General features: G+C 37.4%; 2 protein-coding genes across 2 annotated transcripts; one reads left to right on the forward strand and one right to left on the reverse strand.

The window, feature by feature from the left end:
• Window positions 1–1,525: 1,525 nt before the first annotated feature.
• Window positions 1,526–11,631, forward strand: pstpip1b (proline-serine-threonine phosphatase interacting protein 1b). Its single transcript, XM_051379427.1, has 15 exons — window positions 1,526–1,727; window positions 2,390–2,490; window positions 3,630–3,704; window positions 4,332–4,366; window positions 4,454–4,560; window positions 5,079–5,141; window positions 5,289–5,378; window positions 5,825–5,870; window positions 6,093–6,172; window positions 6,589–6,687; window positions 8,707–8,803; window positions 9,041–9,134; window positions 9,416–9,504; window positions 9,986–10,107; window positions 10,284–11,631. Exons 1-15 carry the CDS (start codon window positions 1,695–1,697, stop codon window positions 10,413–10,415), a joined length of 1,263 nt encoding a protein of 420 aa, XP_051235387.1. The 5' UTR covers window positions 1,526–1,694; the 3' UTR covers window positions 10,416–11,631.
• On the reverse strand, window positions 11,622–16,797 carry tspan3b (tetraspanin 3b). Its single transcript, XM_051379448.1, has 7 exons — window positions 16,617–16,797; window positions 15,424–15,615; window positions 15,164–15,238; window positions 14,664–14,765; window positions 14,405–14,557; window positions 14,167–14,250; window positions 11,622–12,781 (listed from the first exon to the last, which is right to left on the reverse strand). The coding sequence occupies exons 1-7, from the start codon at window positions 16,677–16,679 to the stop codon at window positions 12,689–12,691; spliced, it is 762 nt and encodes a 253-aa protein (XP_051235408.1). The 5' UTR covers window positions 16,680–16,797; the 3' UTR covers window positions 11,622–12,688.
• Window positions 16,798–19,708: the final 2,911 nt, after the last annotated feature.

Here is a 19,708-nt window from a genome sequence, read left to right on the forward strand (position 1 = left end):
GGACGTATAAATCACTACTTCACAAAGATCGGCACAAAGGATACTCTATATACAGTATATTGCTGTCCAATGAAAACCACAGACTGAACACTTCGTGTGTTGAGAAAATTAACATATTTCTTAAGCTAAATAAACAAAAAACAATTGGATTATCTGAAAATATACTGAATCACACACATGAAAACACATCTGTTTTTATTAAGGACCAGTGCAGAAGGGAGGAACTATGGTGGCATTGAAAAATGTGAAACAGCTCTATCTAGAGCCAGTGTTAGGTTTGTCCGTTCTGGGCTACTGTATAGACGTGGTGGTTCAACACGGCACACTTTACTCCAAAACACAAAAGTTCTTATTTTCAGGTGATTATACACTAATGTAAACATACCTATATTATATTGCATTTCTGCCAATAGACCCTCCTAAACATTACTCACTGACTGGACCTTTAATTCATGAAAAGTTGAAAAATGCGACGTAGCTCAGTGAAAATAAGATTTATCTGTATAATCACTAAATACATTTGTATGGTCAAAGTGCTTCTTAGTTAAAAAAAACCCAACAACTCATAAATATAAAAGAAACAAAAATAGTAAAATACTAAGCTCCATTATTCTCTGTGGGTATTGATTTGTACTGTCCCTTTAACATGTTGTTAGGTGTGTGACAGAATGATCCCCAAGCTTTGTGAGAGATTTTCACACATCTCATTGAGCGACTGGTGAGAGACACCACAGTCTGTCCTTCTCCTCACTTTGAAAATCAATAATAAGCTTCCATGTGTTCATTCACGTGTCTCCATGTCTTCCCGGAGAGATGCCCGAGGCACAGATTTGTATTCATCTCAACTGGATTGAAAGATCTGTGATTTTATCTCCGACCCCCTGTGGAGATTTAAGAACTACTGACTCAATGCAATGAGAGGGTTTGATCCCATGTAGTACTTAAATACTGGGTTTGTTTGAGATGTTTTAGAAAGGTCTGTGTCTCCCCCTTGTGGTCATCATATTAATGTACACCAATTGGATCACAATGTCTGTGTGCAGCAACCAAGCTACAAAAATAGTATGAAAAATGTGCTTTACATAACTGACTTTGAGGTGCAGTAAATATAAAGGGATAACACCACATTTACAATACAATACATACACTAAGATTTGTACTGATTTAATTCAAATGGATTTCTAATGTGTTAACATTTTGGTAAAGTTTTAAAATAATTTGAAGAGGTGCAGGACAGCAACTAGTAAATCCCTGTGACTTAAACCATATTGTATGCCTGTTTGAGCGTGTTACTCTGAATGACCAAACCAACCATTTCTTCGTCTGCAGCTTACAGATTATATCAAACACACAGAGAGCCTGCACTAAATTATCTTAAGGATAAATTACTTGCTTATGTGATTGGACAAACCTTTACACAACCTTTAAAAACAACATTCAGTCTTATCCACCAGATGAAATTGAAAGAGATACTGTCACACACATGGACTGAGCTGACTGTGGTCAGTGACATCATGGGACAGAAGCTCTTCCTCATTCAAATAGACTCACTGATGTTTGAGCCACTCACGGTTTTAAACACGGTTTGCTGATGTCCCATGACCACAACTTTATTTAAATTGTTGGTGATTGCCTAAGTTCTGTAAGAGAAGTTCATACTGAGGAAAGCAAGGTTCGAGGAAGTATCAACTGAGATGGCACCTTTGATGTTTAAAGACTCTTTCTGGGTAAGTCTGCTTTTGTGGTCTTGTGCTTCGCTGAAGTTGTCAGAAACTGAAAGATCAGTGGTATCTTTATGGTCATACAGTATTCTATCTAAGGGTTTTCTTATGTAAAATTCACATGGTAAGTAAATAACAATCTAATTTATTCAATACAGATAATCATATGTATCTGGGGGAAAAAATAAACACTTGTAATGGCACTGGTAAGCTGTACACTATATCTGAACCAGTTATCTCCAGTCAACCAACACTTAGATAATACTGAAACTTTGAACAATAATATATATAGACCAGTAATGTATCTGCATGGCTCCAAATTGTAGAACAAAATTCAACACAAATTTTAATGTACCTGTTTGGTTTTTAGGTCTGACAATTTTGTATCACTTAACTAAGAAAGTACTGGTGAGTTGTACAGCTCATAAATCCCACTACTGGTCAAAGTCAAACCACCACTTGCCTTTGCCTTATTTGACGAACTACTCTACTAAGAGGCAGTTTGATTAAGTACTTATGTTGCCATGTCATACAGTACTATTTCTGCTCAGGGCTGGTTCTGCATTTTTTACCACATAGTGAGTCCCGGATTGACTCAAGGACATGTTGCAATAGTTGTTGAGCAATGCTGTTAATTGCAGTATTCTCTGTTTCTCTTCTCAATACAGGGATCTGAATTCACTTGTCATGCTGGGTATGACGCTGTGATCCAAAGGTTACGGGATGGAAGGCAAATGTGCAAAGATGTGGAGGAGCTTTTAAAGATGAGGTAGCATCAGCCTTCAGCAGCTGAAACAAACTGGGGGATTTGTAAAATTCTGTGATTGTAGTGTAATTAATAGTGTAATTAAAGTCATGACACATGATGAATATAAAAGTAAATATACCTTTTTTCAGCAATAGCCCATTCACCACAGAATGACAAAACCACTGTATTACCTCATTATAACAGTATTATAACATTAGTTTAAATTGCACCACTCAACAATCTGAGGCTTGAATTATAACATTTTTCAATGAACTTCTTAAAGAAATATTGAATTCCTAGTGATCATTTAGTTTAAAAGTATGTGACATAAGTCACGGTTAGTGCTCAGGTAGTCCCACCATGACAGTTTAGCTGATTTCCTTCTTGTGAGGCAAAAATACTTAGCACCACCGGCACTGATTACCTAGACCTAGTGTACCTCGTACATTTACTCAAGTACAATTTCGACAATTACTTGAGTATTTTATGCTACTTCATACTTCTTGTCCACAACATTTCAGAGGAGAAACACACTTTTTACTCCACTATATTTATATGACAGTTACTAGTTACTTTTTACATAAATAAACACATGATATGCTGATATATAATCTAGTATCTAAAATTGGCTCCACATTCACAAACTACAACATTTCAAACAGAATAATATGATATTCTCTAATGATATAACACTGTGAAAATAAGGCATGCTGCATAATGAGTACTTTTACTTTAGATATTTTTTCTGATAATACTTATTTTTACTCAAGTAACTTTTATTTATAATAGCGTATTTTTTCTACTTTTACTTAAGTAAAGGACCTTCAGTATTTCTTCCTACACTGTACCTAGATAAAGAACATATAGCAAATGATAATAGCAGATTCATATAAGGTAAACCTAAAGATGTAACCTCACAAACAAAGAACACATTAAATGTTAAATGGTGACACTGGCTTAAAGTTGAGAGTTATGCAAATGAAAAAAGCCTCTTAAGCTTCCGTCCTAACCAGGTGAGAGGTGCAAAAGATGGTATCTGCATATAAAAATAAAACACAGTGGTACAAATTGTGTCTTTTTTGTTGGGACATATATCATAGTTCAGTTTTACAACTAAATACTAAAACACAAATGCTGGGTGTCTGTTCATTACTGCACAGGGCATTAGCAGAGGAGAAGTATGGGAAGGAACTGGTGACTATTGTTCGCAAAGCTGGAGGACACATAGAGATCAGGTAAATACATCTTTTGGTATTCAGAGTCTGAAAGCTATGAGGTCAATATTTTGTACTGTACAAACATACTGTGCCCTGGGTATAATAAATATAACATTAAACTCTAGTTGGTATTCATTTTGTTGGAAGACCATGCGATGAGTTTAAAACAGAATAGTTCAACCAGTCTGGCACCTATGAGTCATATTCTTTTTAAAGGAAACATACTTTTCTGTGCGTATGTGTGTGTGTCACCCACTGTAGCAAGCCCTCTCTCAGTATACAGGAGGTCATTATCTGTTGCCAGTTTCCTGTTCTCTGGTAAAAAAAAAAAAAAAAATGAAGAAAAACAATGAGCCACAATACCCTCTTTCAGAAAATGCCAGTTAGGTAGTAAAGTGACCTTTGTACTTTGTAGTTTGAATGCTCTGTTGTAGCTGATTAGTAACCTGCAGTCAAGTTGTACTGAGCTTCTTTGTGATTGTGTGTTCCTAGAAAGGAATAGAAAGAAACACTTGATTCTAGGCAGTGTTGGGTGGTAAATGTTTGTTTTAAGTTTGTAAAGATAATCTGCCTATTTGTGACCTTCAAAAAACTGCACATGGTCACATAACTATCTCTGATCTTGAACGTGCATTGTTTTTCCAGCACCTTGAGAGCATCCTTTGAACAACTAAAAACACGTAAGTCCTTGCAGTCATTTGGAACATGAATCCAACCAAAGTGTCAAATTATTAATTTTGGTGTATCACTGTTTTTTGTGGCTTCAGAAATCGAGAACATTGGGAACTTTCACATCCAGCTCTCTGATATATTGAAAGAGGAGGTGAAAAAGATTGAGACATTCAGAGAACGGCAGAAAGAGCAGAGGAAGAAGGTACTGTGCAATTTTTAGTTGCTTAACAACTGACTTATTGTAAATAAATATGGAGGTGGGGCTTGATTGAACATGAGGTTTGACAGCTTACTCTAGCTTGAGGCACAGGATTCTTCTCTACCTGTCTGCAGATTGTACATATTATGCACCTGTTTAATGACTGTAATAATACTGTAATAATACAGTTACAATGTAATACAGTCTTGTCTGTATGTTCAGTCTTTGGTGACAGTGAATTGTACAAATGTTGACTCAACTATATGGTCATTTAAATCCTGTTGCAGGTAATAACTATTCCCAAAGCTAAGAAATTGCCAAGTAATGCTTGGACCACTGAAATCCCTACAATATTCTAGTCATAACTAAAGATTGCAGCATATTTCAGCACATCCATGGTTCTGTTTGTTTCAACTTTAGTTTCTACCACATATTAGGAACTGTGGGAATCAAAAGGATATACAACATGAAGAAAAAAATATGAAATCTGTTCATTTTGAACTTTCTGTTTCCCCTTATAGTTTCAAAGCATCATGGAGAAGGTACAGAAGAAAAAGGTTTCTCTGTACAAGAAGACCTTGGAGGTAGGAAAACATCCACAGCTGATGTTATTTAATCTAATGGCATACTGACCATGCCCACCATTGGTATAAACAGCAAACACTACACTGCTCTTCCTGTCCTCGGGGCAACTCTGTAGCTTCTGTGGTTTCTGTTTCTGTTTGTCACAGTCTAAGAAGAACTACGAGCTGAAGTGCAGGGAGGCAGACGAAGCAGAACAGGGGGCTGAGAAGACTGTTACATCAAAAAACGCAGACAAGGTGCAATAAGTAAATGAGCTACCCCACTATTAAAATTAATGTCAGACTGGTTTGTGGTTTAAAGGGATTCAAATACTAACTTTAAATTAATTTAATTAGACCTTTGTCTTTGCAACCCATTGCACTGCAAACATTACCATCACTTCAGTTCTGCTCTTAAACTCACACATTTTCAGTTGATAGCGGGTAAGCATTAGTGGTGTGACCTTTTTGCACTTTTCTGACTATTTTATGTCTAGCAAGGAGGAACTGAAGTATGTCAATTTACATTTAACATGTGGCATTTCCCCAAATGAAAAGGGAGGAAAGGTGCATAACATTTCTGACATTTCTAACATGTTTTGGCCTCTAAGTGACATGATGATGAGATCTTAATCTTGTGATGAAGTCTCTACAGTTTGTGATCTTGCATGCATGTCACTTCCTGTGTAATATTTATTTCACAGGTTCGTCACAGGGCCAAGCAATGCAGACAGGCTGCCAAAGAAGCAGGTATCACCAAGAATCACATTCATCTCTATCATTTCTATTTTTCACCTGCGTACCTTTCTATTTTAGCGTATTCGTGATATTTCTCAACACAGCTACCACTGACTGTCGACGTGAATACTTTATGCAAAGTCTGCAGTGTATCTTGAATGAGACTATTACATGTGTTCATTGCTGGGTTTTCTTCGTAATTATAACCATCTACAATGACACTCTCTCTCACAGAGAAGCTGTACCAAACCAATGTTGTTCAGCTAGAAAGTGTTCGCCAGGACTATGAAGAAACACACAAAAGCACATGTGAGGTACAGTTTTCCTGTTGCCTGCTCTGCTCTCTACCATATTAACAACAGAACAGGGATCTCAAACTACAGACACATTAAAATCCTCTTACAACACCCTCCTCCCACTAACCATAGGAAACATATTTTTATCTTATATAGAGCATGCATAAAAATGGAACATCAAAGCCACAATCACGCAGCAACTTTATCATAGTCATATCAAGTTATGTTCTGTGACAAGCTTTTTCATGGTAAATTCCAACTGGCATGTCAGCTCGTCCTAACACATTCAGATGATACAGCCAGTGTGTAGTTATGCAGTATAACATGTTTAAGTGTGAGGGGAAACAAAGATAGAGAAATGAATCAAGTCTCTACAGATATTAAGTTACTGATATTAGTTTACAATAGAAACCAGTGGTGTGTATGTTTCTCAGGTGTTCCAGCAGCTGGAGGGAGATCGCATCAGCATGCTCAGGTATGCTCTCTGGGACCACTGCAATCATTTCTCCATGCAGTGTGTCAAAGATGATGAGGTGAGCTTACTTTTTCTTTATATATGAATTTATTTCTCAATTAAATGCTTGGTTTCAGGTATAGGTTAAAAACTTATGTACAAATAAGATTTTAGTAATTCAATTCAATTCAATTCAATTCAATTCAATTCAATTCAATTCAATTCTATCTGTATAGCGCCAATTCATAACAGAAGTTATTTCAGGACACTTTTCAAATAGGGCAGGTCTAGACCGAACTTATAACATTTACAGAGACCCAACAGTACCACCATTAGCAAGCACTGGGCGACAAGGGCAAGGAAAAACTGCCTGTTAAAAGGCAGAAACCTAGGACAGATCCTTCTGCTCTAGGTGGGTGGTCGTCTGTCTCGACCAGTTGGGGTGAGAGAGAGAGAGAGAGAGACAGAGAGAGAGAGACAGAGAGAGAGAGAGAGAGAGACAGAGACAGAGACAGAGAGAGAGGTGCACAGCAACAACAGTATTGGTAATGGCAATCTAGGACCATGGCAGGAGGCTCCACCAGGATCGATAAGAACCTGTGAGACGAGGAAGCACAAGAACTCCGGGGAAGAAGTGAAGTTAGTAACATGCATTAATGGGACATGAATGAGTGCAGAAAGAAAGAGAGAGGAAGAGAGGAGCTCAGTGCACCATGGGAAATCCCCCGATAGTCTAGGCCTATAGCAGCATAACTAAGGGATGGATCAGGATTCACCTGATCCAGCCCTAACTATAAGCTTTATCAAAGAGGAATGTCTTAAGCCTACTCTTGAATGTGGAGAGGGTGTCTGCCTCCTGAACCACAACTGGAAGCTGGTTCCACAGTGGTTCGCCACAAGCTTGGTTACTGAAGGCTCTGGCTCCTGTTCTACTTTTAGAGACTATAGGAACCACAAGTAGCCCAGCATTCACAGAACGTAGTGTTTTAGAGGGGTAATAGGGTACTATGAGCTCTTTAAGATATGAAGGGGCCTGACCATGAAGAGCTTTATAGGTGAGGAGGAGGATTTTAAATTCTATTCTAAATTTTACAGGGAGCCAGTGCAGAGAAGCTAGTACAGGAGAGATGTGATCTCTTTTTCTAGTTCCTGTCAGTACTCGTGCTGCAGCGTTTTGAATTAATTTGAGCGTCTTAATGGACTTATTGGGGCAGCCTGGTAATAAAGAGTTGCAGTAATCCAGCCTAGAAGTAACAAATGCATGGATTAGTTTTTCTGCATCTGTCTGTGATAGGATGTGTCTAATTTTTGTAATTTGTAATTTGTAATTGTAAGTAGCAATTTATCACCACACAAGTAAGTTTGGCTATAGAGAACTATTAGGGTTTTTATTGAAGGTTTGGCCAAATTTTAGTCCAATGAGTTTAGACACAAACAATCCGCACACCTATTTCACGAGGCAGGTGCATAGGAGTGGGATGAGTATCCAAAAGTAGAAAAGATAAATTCCTGCACACTGTTTGCAACATTCTGGTACTAGACCTTCATCATTTTTTGAGTACAGTGGGTTTACATTTTCAAACCTGGTTAAATCTCTTTAATATTTATTAGCCGTGCAGTAGCATGGCTCTATGAATGGCTATGTCTCAACTATTGTATGAATTGCCATGACATTTAATACAGACCTTCATGGTCCCGTGAAGATATACTAATTAGCAAGTGGTTGCTTGCTAACACCCTAAACTAAGATGGTAAACATGGTACATTACCTGCTAAACATCAACGTGTTAGCATTGTCAGAGCATGTTAGCATGCTAATATTAGCATTTAGCTCAAAGAACAGCCCCAACACTAGTGTGGCTGTATGTAGCCTTTTCCTTTAAACTGCACATGCTGCCACCTGTTCTGTGGATGGTTTACCCTAAACACCTTTAAACATGCCAATTTTCTTTCTCATTCATTTTTAGCACAGATTACTGCACTTGAAATGAAAGTCTCTAACCACAGAATGTATGTGTGCATAGTTGAAATGTTGAGTACATACGGGAACAGTGTACAGCTCTGATTTCAAAGAAATTGCCTCCTGTTTTTAAAACAGTTTTACGAGGAAGTGAGGAAGGTACTGGAACAGTGTGACATCACGACAGACAACAACTGTTTCATAGAGATGAAAAGCACGGGAACGAGGCCTCCAGGTGAGCTGTCATTGTAGGCCAGGCATTTGGCATAATGAGATACTACTACATAATAGGATATAATACCACTACTCAACATTTCCTTGAGCGAAAACTGCAAACTTGAGAAGTGAGAAAAGCGCTGTTACAAATGCATTGGATTTAGAGAGCTACTCCACTTTTAATGTTGGACACGCAGGCAGAAAGCAACACTTGATCTCACTTCTCAAATGAGCAGCTTCCCTTTTCCCCTTACAGAGCCCATACTGTTTGAGAGCTGCTACCAGACTGAGATGTCAGGGGACAGCAATGGCCAAGCTCATTTCGCAGGAGGAGATGACATGATGAGGAGGTCTGACACAATCCACCTTTGGAGGAGGAAGCAGGAGGAGACAGCATTGTTACTGTACAAACTGCCAGAGTTATTAATACATGAATACTGCCAGGTTGTTGTGGCAGTTAGAAACTGCTGGCTCCTCTTGCTCATCTTTCTTCAGTACCTTCTTCTTCTTTTGACCACTAAAAAAACAAATATGAAAGAATCATGTGTTGCTGGCATTTAGACCTATTTCAGAACATTTCTGGAAGCCACTGTATATATCCTAAATATCTCTCCTGACCTGTATTACTCAGGTGCTCTGATCTCTTACTCCCAAGTTCTGTGAGCGTCAGTGCGGAAAGTCTGCAAAACTCACAATCAGCATTGACATCCATAGGCGGGTGTAAGTACTGCATTCACTTGTTCAATCTCTCTTACACTTTATGGGGTGTAATGAACATTTCAGCATTTCAGCTTATTTAGGCTCCTAGCGGATCTTTTTTCTTATTGCAATAAGGATTCACATACTTAGAATTGTGTTTGCATAATCTTATACTTGACCTTTTTGCAACCACAATAGTAAACAAGAGATTTAAAAGTGCTCTAGACATGTTTAAATAAATGTATAGTAATACATCAGTTATTATAACTGAACTGAATGAAATAAAAGTATACAAAATGAGGGTCAAACATCTTATCTCATCATTATTCAACCAACCATCCTTTATGGGATTCATTGTTTTGTAACAATAAATAAATGTCTGAAACATCACCTACAATTCCACATTTTAGTTGAATTAAATGTACTTTTTTCTTTGATCTCTGTTGTCTTTTTCTCAAAGAAGTTAACATTTTTTATTTGCAATTGCCTGCGATCACTCTAGCTTCAGCTGAGATTTCAGATGGAGGATATGCACCCCTATTAGGCCTTCGGTATGCAGCGTCAGTGGCCACAGTTCCAACTGATGAAAACAGCTACATTGCACTTTATGAATACGCTGCACAGGTGATCACTATGAATGCAGTCTTCAATTTAATTTATTTGATTCAGTTTTACAATACTAAGATGGTCTGTCAATAGTATGTTGAAAAAAGTAATTTAGAGATTTAAGTGAGAGAGGCTTGTTAGTGTCACCCATCTGCGACTAAAATCTGTCATCTTTGTTCATGTTGACTGGTCAGGCTCCAGATGAACTGTCTATCAGTAGGGGGGACGTGCTCCGAGTGTTGGAACAAGGAGAAGATGGCTGGTGGATGGTGGAGAAGAATGGGCTGAGTGGACTGGTACCAGGAAACTATCTGGGCAAAATCTGAACACACATGCACACACAAATACACACAAAAATGACAACACACACATAGTCACACACACCGAAACACATGCATGTGCATATGCTTAAAAATACAGGCAAGTATGCATCCTGTATCAGACTTGCAAAGACACATCATCATCTTAAATACACTCTCTCTCTCTCACACACACACACACACACACACACACACACACACACACACACAGTGCTGTCAGGCTTTCTATACAATGCAAAAGTCAAACTGATGTTCAAACTTGTTCAACCTAATTTAAAAATCTAGTGTCCTTTAGTTGGTAGTTTAGGTTATTTGAGCAATTTACAAAAGTTATGAGAGGTCTTCATTTACACAGTAAAACTCTCCAAAAGGATTTCTGAATTGATCAGGGGAAATATTATTTATTAAAGTCTAATTGTAACCCTGCTACCTCATACGTTGTACAGCGGTCATCTTTATGTACATACAGTACTGTCTCATTGACTGAAGAATGATTTGGTGTTGCAGATTTGGATCGAGTGTAGAATGGCTTCCAATTACATTTCTCATCAATATGTCATATTTTCAACGTTTGTTTCTGCTGCTACTGTAATAGTAGAACTAGTATTATACTAGTGGAAGCTAGGTTCTGCATTACTGAATTCCAGATCATCAGATCACAATTGCTAAGAAAATGTAACTGGACTGGTTGACTTAAGCCCTGTATTTGATGTGATAAATCATGAGTTATATGTGTATGGTGTAAGCCATTTTGTAGATGAGTCAGAAATGGCCTTGGGCTGTTGCTCTTCCTAATTTCTTATAAATGATAAGCCATGTGTAAATCAGGAGTGTAACTGTATATAAGGACGATCCAATAATTTACCTGAAATAAGATGTATGTTGAATTAGCCTGTGGTTTGTATTTTTCTCTCAGGTTCAATATGCATAATTTCCTTTGTTTTTGTAAGAGTGTGTACTGGGGAAGATAGAAGATATGTCTGCTGTCCATATAGTGTTTCATGTGACTTCTGGATAGAAGATCAGCTACTGTACTATTGTGGTAGGAGCTAGTGGAGATCCAAATAGAAAAATCCCATCATACCTGTCAACCGATGGCACATCTGTTTATATCAAAATGTTTCATGTGACTGATTTATATTCATATCAAATGATTTATGTATGCTTTAACTGGTAACGTATTGTGAAGGAAATGTTAATTAAACAGTCGCGTTGAAATGTATGAGTTTATTTGTCTCCTGCCTGTTTTCCAGTCTATGCGCAATGTTTCTTTTTCGGTGGCACTAGCCAAATATCTAGGGGTCAACTTAACAGCTCAAAAATATTAAAACAGTGCACAATTTCACAAAAATGTAGAAAATAACGTGTCACGATTTTTTTTATAGCGGGTTTAGCGCTAACAAACTAAACAGGAGAAACTGTCTGAATGTAACAAAACGATTCTACACATACACAAGTCTTCAGGTAACACTGATAATACTCCTAATAGCACTGGAGACTAAAAGGTTAATTGACAATTTATGTATTGGCATTGGCTCATTAATGAAGCCTATTGAAAGAACATCCACACCAAAACAGAATGTACATTATTCACAGCCTGAATATTTGTGAATATGAAGAAGTCTTTCTACCAAACATGGCTTTGAGAGACAAAACACAGAGCTGCTCCACAAACTAAAATGTAGACGGAGATAAAAACAGTGAATCTGTTCTATGGTAAAAACATTTTTTTCATTTTCACAAAGTCTTAAGTTTAAATCAAGTTCTTAAGAATAATGTACATATTATTTTTAGCATAGATTTTTTCATTTAAACAACCATGAAATATCTCCAGAGCTCCAGTCCTAGTGCAAACTAGCACGGAGGAAATACATTCCAATACTCCTGACCATAATTTCATACATGCTCCAAATTTCTTCTCATCATCCTCACTGGAGATGAGGCCAAATTTTATGAAGCCACAATTAAAAAGGAGAAAAAAAATCTGCATCAACATCAATAATTTCAATTCGCCAAAGAACTTTGGCTTCTGTAAATATTTCAGTATTTGTAAGAGAAAAAACAGTAAAGTAACAGTAACTTACAAAGCATGTCAATAAATAACTGGTTTCCCCTTGAAGCCCCCACCCACCCAAACCACATCTTCAGTGTTCGCTACTTTATCATGAATTGTGCAAGGTGTGCTTGAGCTTATATAACTACAGCTGAAATCTACTGTGTACATGTCCGATGACGCTCCTTTTGATTTTTTGAGTGCTTTGTTTGAGTGGCTGCGTCCTTCATGCATAGCTGTTGGTTGTGACCAGCAGCTCATACGCTGGGTCATGACTCCTCCTGCACAGCACCACGCAGGCACAGAGCATGCCCAGCATCTGCAAGCAAAAAGCAAGGGAACGGGGGAAAAAAGCTGTTATTTGGGTCCTTAAAACTTTCAGGACAGGCAGATAACATGAGTGTAATCAAAAAGCAAGAAAAAATCAGTTCTTTCCAATCAAATATCCTGAAGTGGTGGATCAATCTGTTTTTGTCACTATGCTACTATGGGGCAATCACACTGTATAAGCAAATGATGTCGAACCTCAAACATACAGGACGCATGGTGTGTTATAATGAGTATGTTTGAGTGTAACATTAAGTGATGGGCCATGCTGTCTTTGTCACTGATTTGGGAGCAGGGTTTCCTAGTCAGCAGCGACCATGCTGAGTTGTTCAACACAGTAGAGATTCTTTGACGCAATTAGGTCAGAGCTTCCGTTTGTGCAGACAGATTATTGCAGCTTTAATTATGCTCCCAATAAACAGGCTTTTGACTTGATTTAAATATAGTTATAGTCTGTGTTTCTACAATAGCCCAGAACGGACAAACCAAACACTGACTGTAGATAGGGCTTTTCAAATTCTTTTTGAGGGTTTCGCAGCCACAGTAGTTTCTCCTACACACTTCACAGCCCGTTATCATTCCCAGGTTGTCAAATACAGACACCAATGGTGTTTAGTTAGTTGCAATCTGAAACTTCACAGCTAGATTCCCCTAAATCCTATACACTGGTCCTTTAAAACCAGGGTTGGGAGGGTTACCTCAAAAATGTAGTCTGATACAGTTACTAATGACCCGTTTAAAAATATCATTAAAGTAACGCAACTTGATTACTTTCCATTACTTACTACCAAAAATGCAAATAAAGACAAGAGAAAAGAAATCGTAATGAGTTTACATTTTCATATTATTTAGGAAAACAGAATAATGTAACCTTAGAAAAGAAAAGAGATTTTTTGGCATTAAAAATCTGTCCTCTGCTATTTTAAAGAAAAACTTGCTTTTCATGAAGCAAATTCTGGCAGTAGCCTACAGAGCATTTCCACAGTTAGCAGGCAGAACTTGTTGTTCCCTTTTCTACGGTAAAGATGAAATAGTGGTAACATTTTCACACTATTTTTGTCACGACAGGCCATGATAATGAACTGTCAACTGTAAGATTAGAAAATGTCCATTGAACCATAAAGGATGTGCATACACAACTACAGTAAACAGCAGTAGGTCTGAAAGAAACCAGGAAATAGCTCTGCAAATCTAATAGCCAACTACAACAGATCATTTTTGTTTTTATTTTAATGTTTACCTTTGTATTCATTTCCAAATAAGTGGCTTGGGTTTCTGGCCGCTCATGTTACTTCCACTGATCGACTCTACTAAAAACACATATTTTTTCTATTTATGCTGCTGATAATGTCCCTTTTCACTCTTTGTCCTCCTTACCTGTATAGATGCAAAAGTGAGTGCAGCCCATATGACATACATCATGATCTCCTTTAACTTCTTCACAACAAGAGCTTCACAACCCTAGGGCAGAAAATAAATTACATTAAAAGAGTTTAAAAGGCATAACAACCACTCTTAATCCACAGGTCTGTTTGTGCCACAAAAAAAGAAAAAGATGAATCAATAACTTAAAGTTTGTTCTGTGGTTTTAGCCAGTGTCGGCACTTGAGCATACCTCCTGGTAGAGGTCTGCTGGTCGAGTGAGAGTGCCGGTACAGTTACTGATGCTGGGCTGACAGCAGCTGACTGGGACACTGTTGTTCTTTGATTCTTTAAACCAGCGTGTGTTCCTCCAGTCAGAGTAGTTGTGAATGCCGCAGCAGTGAAGCTAACAGGAGAACAGTGAAGAACGGTGAGGGAAAATCTGCAGGGTCTGTAGTTAAGAGTACAAATCGAAATTCAAAATCTAAAAAAAACAAGACTTTCCGTCTCACCTGCCTCTGCACATAGTCAATAGCGCGGCTGGGAGCATCAGTGTTGGTGCCATTGTATTTGTTGTAAACCTTCTGGATGGAGTGATTCACTTCATCTTCTACCTGAAACAAGGACACAGCAGCTGTTACTGTCCCTGTTCAGTGACTACACCTTTTTATCTCTTATCTCTAAGGGACTGTTTTTTACATTATCATAAAAATGAATTTACAACATAGTCCCATAGGCAACACTCTTACCCACAGGGATACACATTTACAGACATACAAATTAACATTAATTAATTGCAGCAAAGGAAATTTTGAGACAATATTTGTATGCATCATGTCAGCTCTATATACTATAAACTATATCCATCACATACTTCCACCTGGAGCAAACACATAAAAGTAGAAACACAAAATAAAATATCATCTGACTATAAATCTCCTATATTGTACAAGATAAAGGGATAATCAGCTTTTACAGAATACTCATTTAGTGACAAAGAGACAGTGTTTACCTTTGCCCTGTATATGTAACCAAGCACCACCACCACACACTCTGTTACAAATACCAGCAGGAGAATGGCAGCAAACTGAAATGACAACAAAGATACATTGTTTAGAGGCGCACTAATGAGGTAAATTAGAAATAAAATGACTTTAAGTGCCATTAAATGAACATTTTCCCAAATCTTATGCTGTTTATGCTTTTGCATGCATGTTCCTCCTCTGCACTGAGTTGATTTTAGGGGTGGAAGTCAAAGTAGTCCACACTCACAGTTGCCAGACCACAAGAGCTTTCACGTATTGTTGCACAGCAGCCAATCAGGCCGATGATGAAAAGAAGAGTCCCAACTGCTATTATTATGATAGCAGGAATCAAAGTGTACACGTCTTCAAAGAAGTGATCATAGTCGTCATATGTGATGAACACATAGGCTCCAATGTAGCATAAAATTCCAGCTGCAGCCTGCAGAGAGAAACAATGAAACAGGAGTCAGAAACAAAGATCCTCCTATATTTTTTATTTTTCCTTCTATATGTATCTGTTCTCTTCTATGAGTTTAACATGATAATTGGAATTGTTAAACTATTTGTGATAATGCATATTATTTCTTCTATTTAGTTTCTGATTATTTGCTTTTCATTCTTATAATATACTTTGCAGTACATTGATTCAGTTGGGTAGTGTATTATAGTGTATGCTGTATGTATGTGCACACAGCTGTGTGCAATACTGTATATACTGCAGTTTTGTGTACTGTAGGATTTTGCAAAAACAACAAAAAAAAACAAAAAAACCCAAGATTTTTTAACATTAGAAATGATTATACTTGCATTGTAAACCAGCCTGTTTTGTCAATACTTTATTTAACTATATCCATGCCAATAAAGCAAATCTGAGTATAAAGGCAGAAGATAAAGTACTTGGTAACCATATATTTTAGAAACTGATGCCCAATTTCTTACATTAACAACATTTATTTAGCTCCAGCTAAAGAATAACAAAGACACATTTCAAAGACAAAGATTATTCATTATTCAGACATCCTGGGGATACATTGTCTATTATAAGATAAACCATTTAGAGCTCTGTTCATCTTTCCAATTACTGTTTATCTTAATGCAAGTCAGTTAATCTGTTAGTTTAATGACACAGTCTCAGACAGCACTGCAGGTTAACCAGCTGCCAGCTGCTGCTGCATAACGTCATAGCTACAACTTGTGGGCGGCAGCTACCTACGGACACACTGTGGCTACCTACAGACACATTTTTGTTTCTCCATTTCGTACCCTCGACAAAAGCGACTGTGTGACCGTGAATATCTCGGCTCAAAAAAGCAGCTCGTCTTTCGCCGAAGCGCGGACTGGTGCGTATCTCTGGCGCAGTTTGCTAGCGTGCTAATGCTGTCCATCCCTGGCCTCACTGGGATGCAGCACATTGTTCAAACATTTATGTCGTTTTCTTACCCAGAATATGAGATTGAGAAAAACCAAAACGGTTTTGGATGAAGTAATCCCGCACTGCCCCATGGTATCGTTAGCTCTAAAATTAAAAACTGTAACTATAAAAAAAAAATACTGATGCACCTGCACCTTTGCTGCTATAATAATAAAATGGCTCCGGTGGTCCTGCCCCGTTGTGCAGATTCTTCTGGGCTCGACCAATGAAATGGCCGCAAAGAAATAAAAGAAAATGATCACGTGCTTTAATGACATCATCATTCAAAACAAACAGTGTGATGGAGGACGTTTGAGCACGGAGCCCTGCAACAATGTAACATACATTACAGTATACATACAGTGCAGCGAGTGCATGCAATGCTATTTTTTTTAAATAACTTTATTATTTATAACAGTGAGTCAATGTTAAATCATCATTTAATTGTCTTGTACACCACAGAACGAATGTGAATGAATACACTGGGATACAATGTGTCATAAGCAATGAGATGAATGTGGTCAAAAGCAGCAAATAATGTGCTTAAGTACATTTGGTGCTGTTGGTGATGATCTCTTGAATGCTGGTTGAAAGATTTGTTTCAGGGTTTTATAATTTTTTCTGCAGTTGTGATGCCCCTCTTTTGAACACATAATGTAAGCCTGTTATAAAAAAAAAACGTACCAGCAGCATCAGTATTGAGATGTGTTCCTGTTTAGTGTGTGTGTGTGTGTGGGGGGGGTTATGCCAGAGGGTGGCAGTGTAGCATTGCTAGTTTTACACTGCCACTGGCATACAATGTGCAAGAGGAAGATGTATCAAGTGAAAGCAGTTAACAACCTGCAACCATATGCTGACTATACATATTTTTCAAATCTTAGGTCTCAGACTTGAATTAAGTAATAATATATGCACTTCACCCACATAGTCCCTTGGCAAAAATATATGAATGTAAGCGACACATGTGATATGCCCCTATTTTATTTAAACCTATGAGACTTGTTTGTCTCCTATGGTGGCAGGATTGATTACTCAGTTGAAAATGAGTGCCTTAAAGCCTTTATTTTATTGAGTTAAAACTTGCCACATTTGTCTCTGTCAGCTTTTAGTGTTCAAACTGAGCAAGATTGAGCACTTACAAATTCAAGAAGAATCCAGGGCTACTACTGTTGACACAACATACATCCACATTGTGAATTATGCATCAAGACTTCCTGTTGGCTAGAAACTGAGTCATTATTAAAACAGAACAATACAAAATGAAGAAACAAGCAGATAGGCACGGAGATAAATATTGGATACCAAAAGTCCCAAGGGCATAAACATACAATACAGCTATGACTTTGGTTTATACTTCCAACTCGTTACCTTCCACCAAATACGTCAGTGGCTGTGTTAAAGTTTGTACATAGCCTATGAAAATCACAGCTTTCTAGACCATATGAAAAGTGGCTGTTTGGTTCATGTCATGGTACATAGTCCAGAGTATGGTTTCACTTGTTGTTTTTAGTAAATGAAAAAGCTAAAGTGTTTGGTTGCGTTTACACATTTTGCTCCTCTTTTACATGCCAGATGAAAAACATGACATTTATTTTTGTTTGAATTCAAATTTCTTTCATTCAGTTCAATGTGGGGACAAAACTGAAAATCTATCATAAATTGTCATTGCCAAGACGAGAGATTCCTATTTGTATGGTAAACTGAGTGATTTACTGTCCCACTGTTGTGTCTGTTCAAATTAAAATGCCCTCACATGACACGTGAAACCCATTTACAACCAAAGCTTTAATTAGTGAACGCCAAAGCTGTCCAAGGAACACCCTCATGGAAACAAATGAAATCCCGTAAATCTTGTTTTAGCAAATTACTGATACTTTAAATCAAATTTGTCACACAGCAGGAGGCAATGATTTGGATGACATTGAATCTACTAAAAGATTCGAAGAGCTAAAATCTAAAAAAGCCAGATGGCCAATATCAGTGTCACTGATGTAAGGAAATAAAAACATAAATATTAAAATCTAATTCAACCTATTCAAAGTGAAGAAATCTATACACTTGCTAACATCTGTGGTGTCTGATGATTGGTTTTATTTAGCTCCATCATTTGGTTTAACTGATTCCCCCATGCTGAATATAACCAATAGGCTATAGTTTTCATGGTCTATGGTCATGGTTGTATTGCTGTATGTTGATTGGAATTACTTGATTTGCCCCACTTGCTACTATATGCTATATACTACACACACATGAATGTTTAATTTGAATTATTTGTAATCACATCACAGCAAAAGGTTTAGTGTTCCCTTAAATTACCATTCATAAATACCTAATTCTAGCCATTACCAATATTTGCTAATTATTGGATATAATTCAGTGTATTGGTAATATACTAAAAGTTGGTTGCATCTTTTTGATATTATTTTTCACATTTCACACCTCAAAGCCTCAAAGATTAAACTCTTTATCTAACTCAGCTGTCTGAGATTTATTTTGGAGAATATATTATAGTGACTTTTACCACCAACAAAACTGAAAAAAAAAAGAAATTAATAAAATCCTATCAGTGCAGGAATAAGATTTTCTTTTCCAGGAATTAACATTTACAATGGTCTTCTCTTTGGCAAGGATCAGCTCTCCTGTGAATTTAAAGACACAGAGCTGTTAATTTGTGTAGGTTGAAAGAACAAAGAATTATTAGATAAATCTGAGCATAAAGGATGGATTTCCTGTATGTGAGCAAAAATTCTAAGTAAACAGAGGGCGCAGAGATGCTGAATTGAATCTCTCATTCCCTCAGCAGTGAGGAAGAATATGTCATGGGAGATCTGCACGCTCAAATTGTGTGGAGACATCGCCTTCCTCAGCAGTTAACACTCTGCAACATGTTTGGATCTGCAATTTTAAACCATGGGAGGACAGTTATTCTCTCATACACACACACACACACACACACACATTGATAATTATTGTAGCAACACAATGAGTGTATTTTTTAACATGCAGTGGCTTGACATTTCAAATTAATTAAAGATACAGCGTTTGAAGATTAAATTTCTCTCAACATTCAAATACTGTGTCTGCTATTAGTAAAAAATAATAAACTATGGATGGCCCATTA

This window comes from Dicentrarchus labrax, unplaced genomic scaffold, assembly GCF_905237075.1.
Source record: "Dicentrarchus labrax unplaced genomic scaffold, dlabrax2021, whole genome shotgun sequence".
Classification (NCBI taxonomy): domain Eukaryota; kingdom Metazoa; phylum Chordata; class Actinopteri; family Moronidae; genus Dicentrarchus; species Dicentrarchus labrax.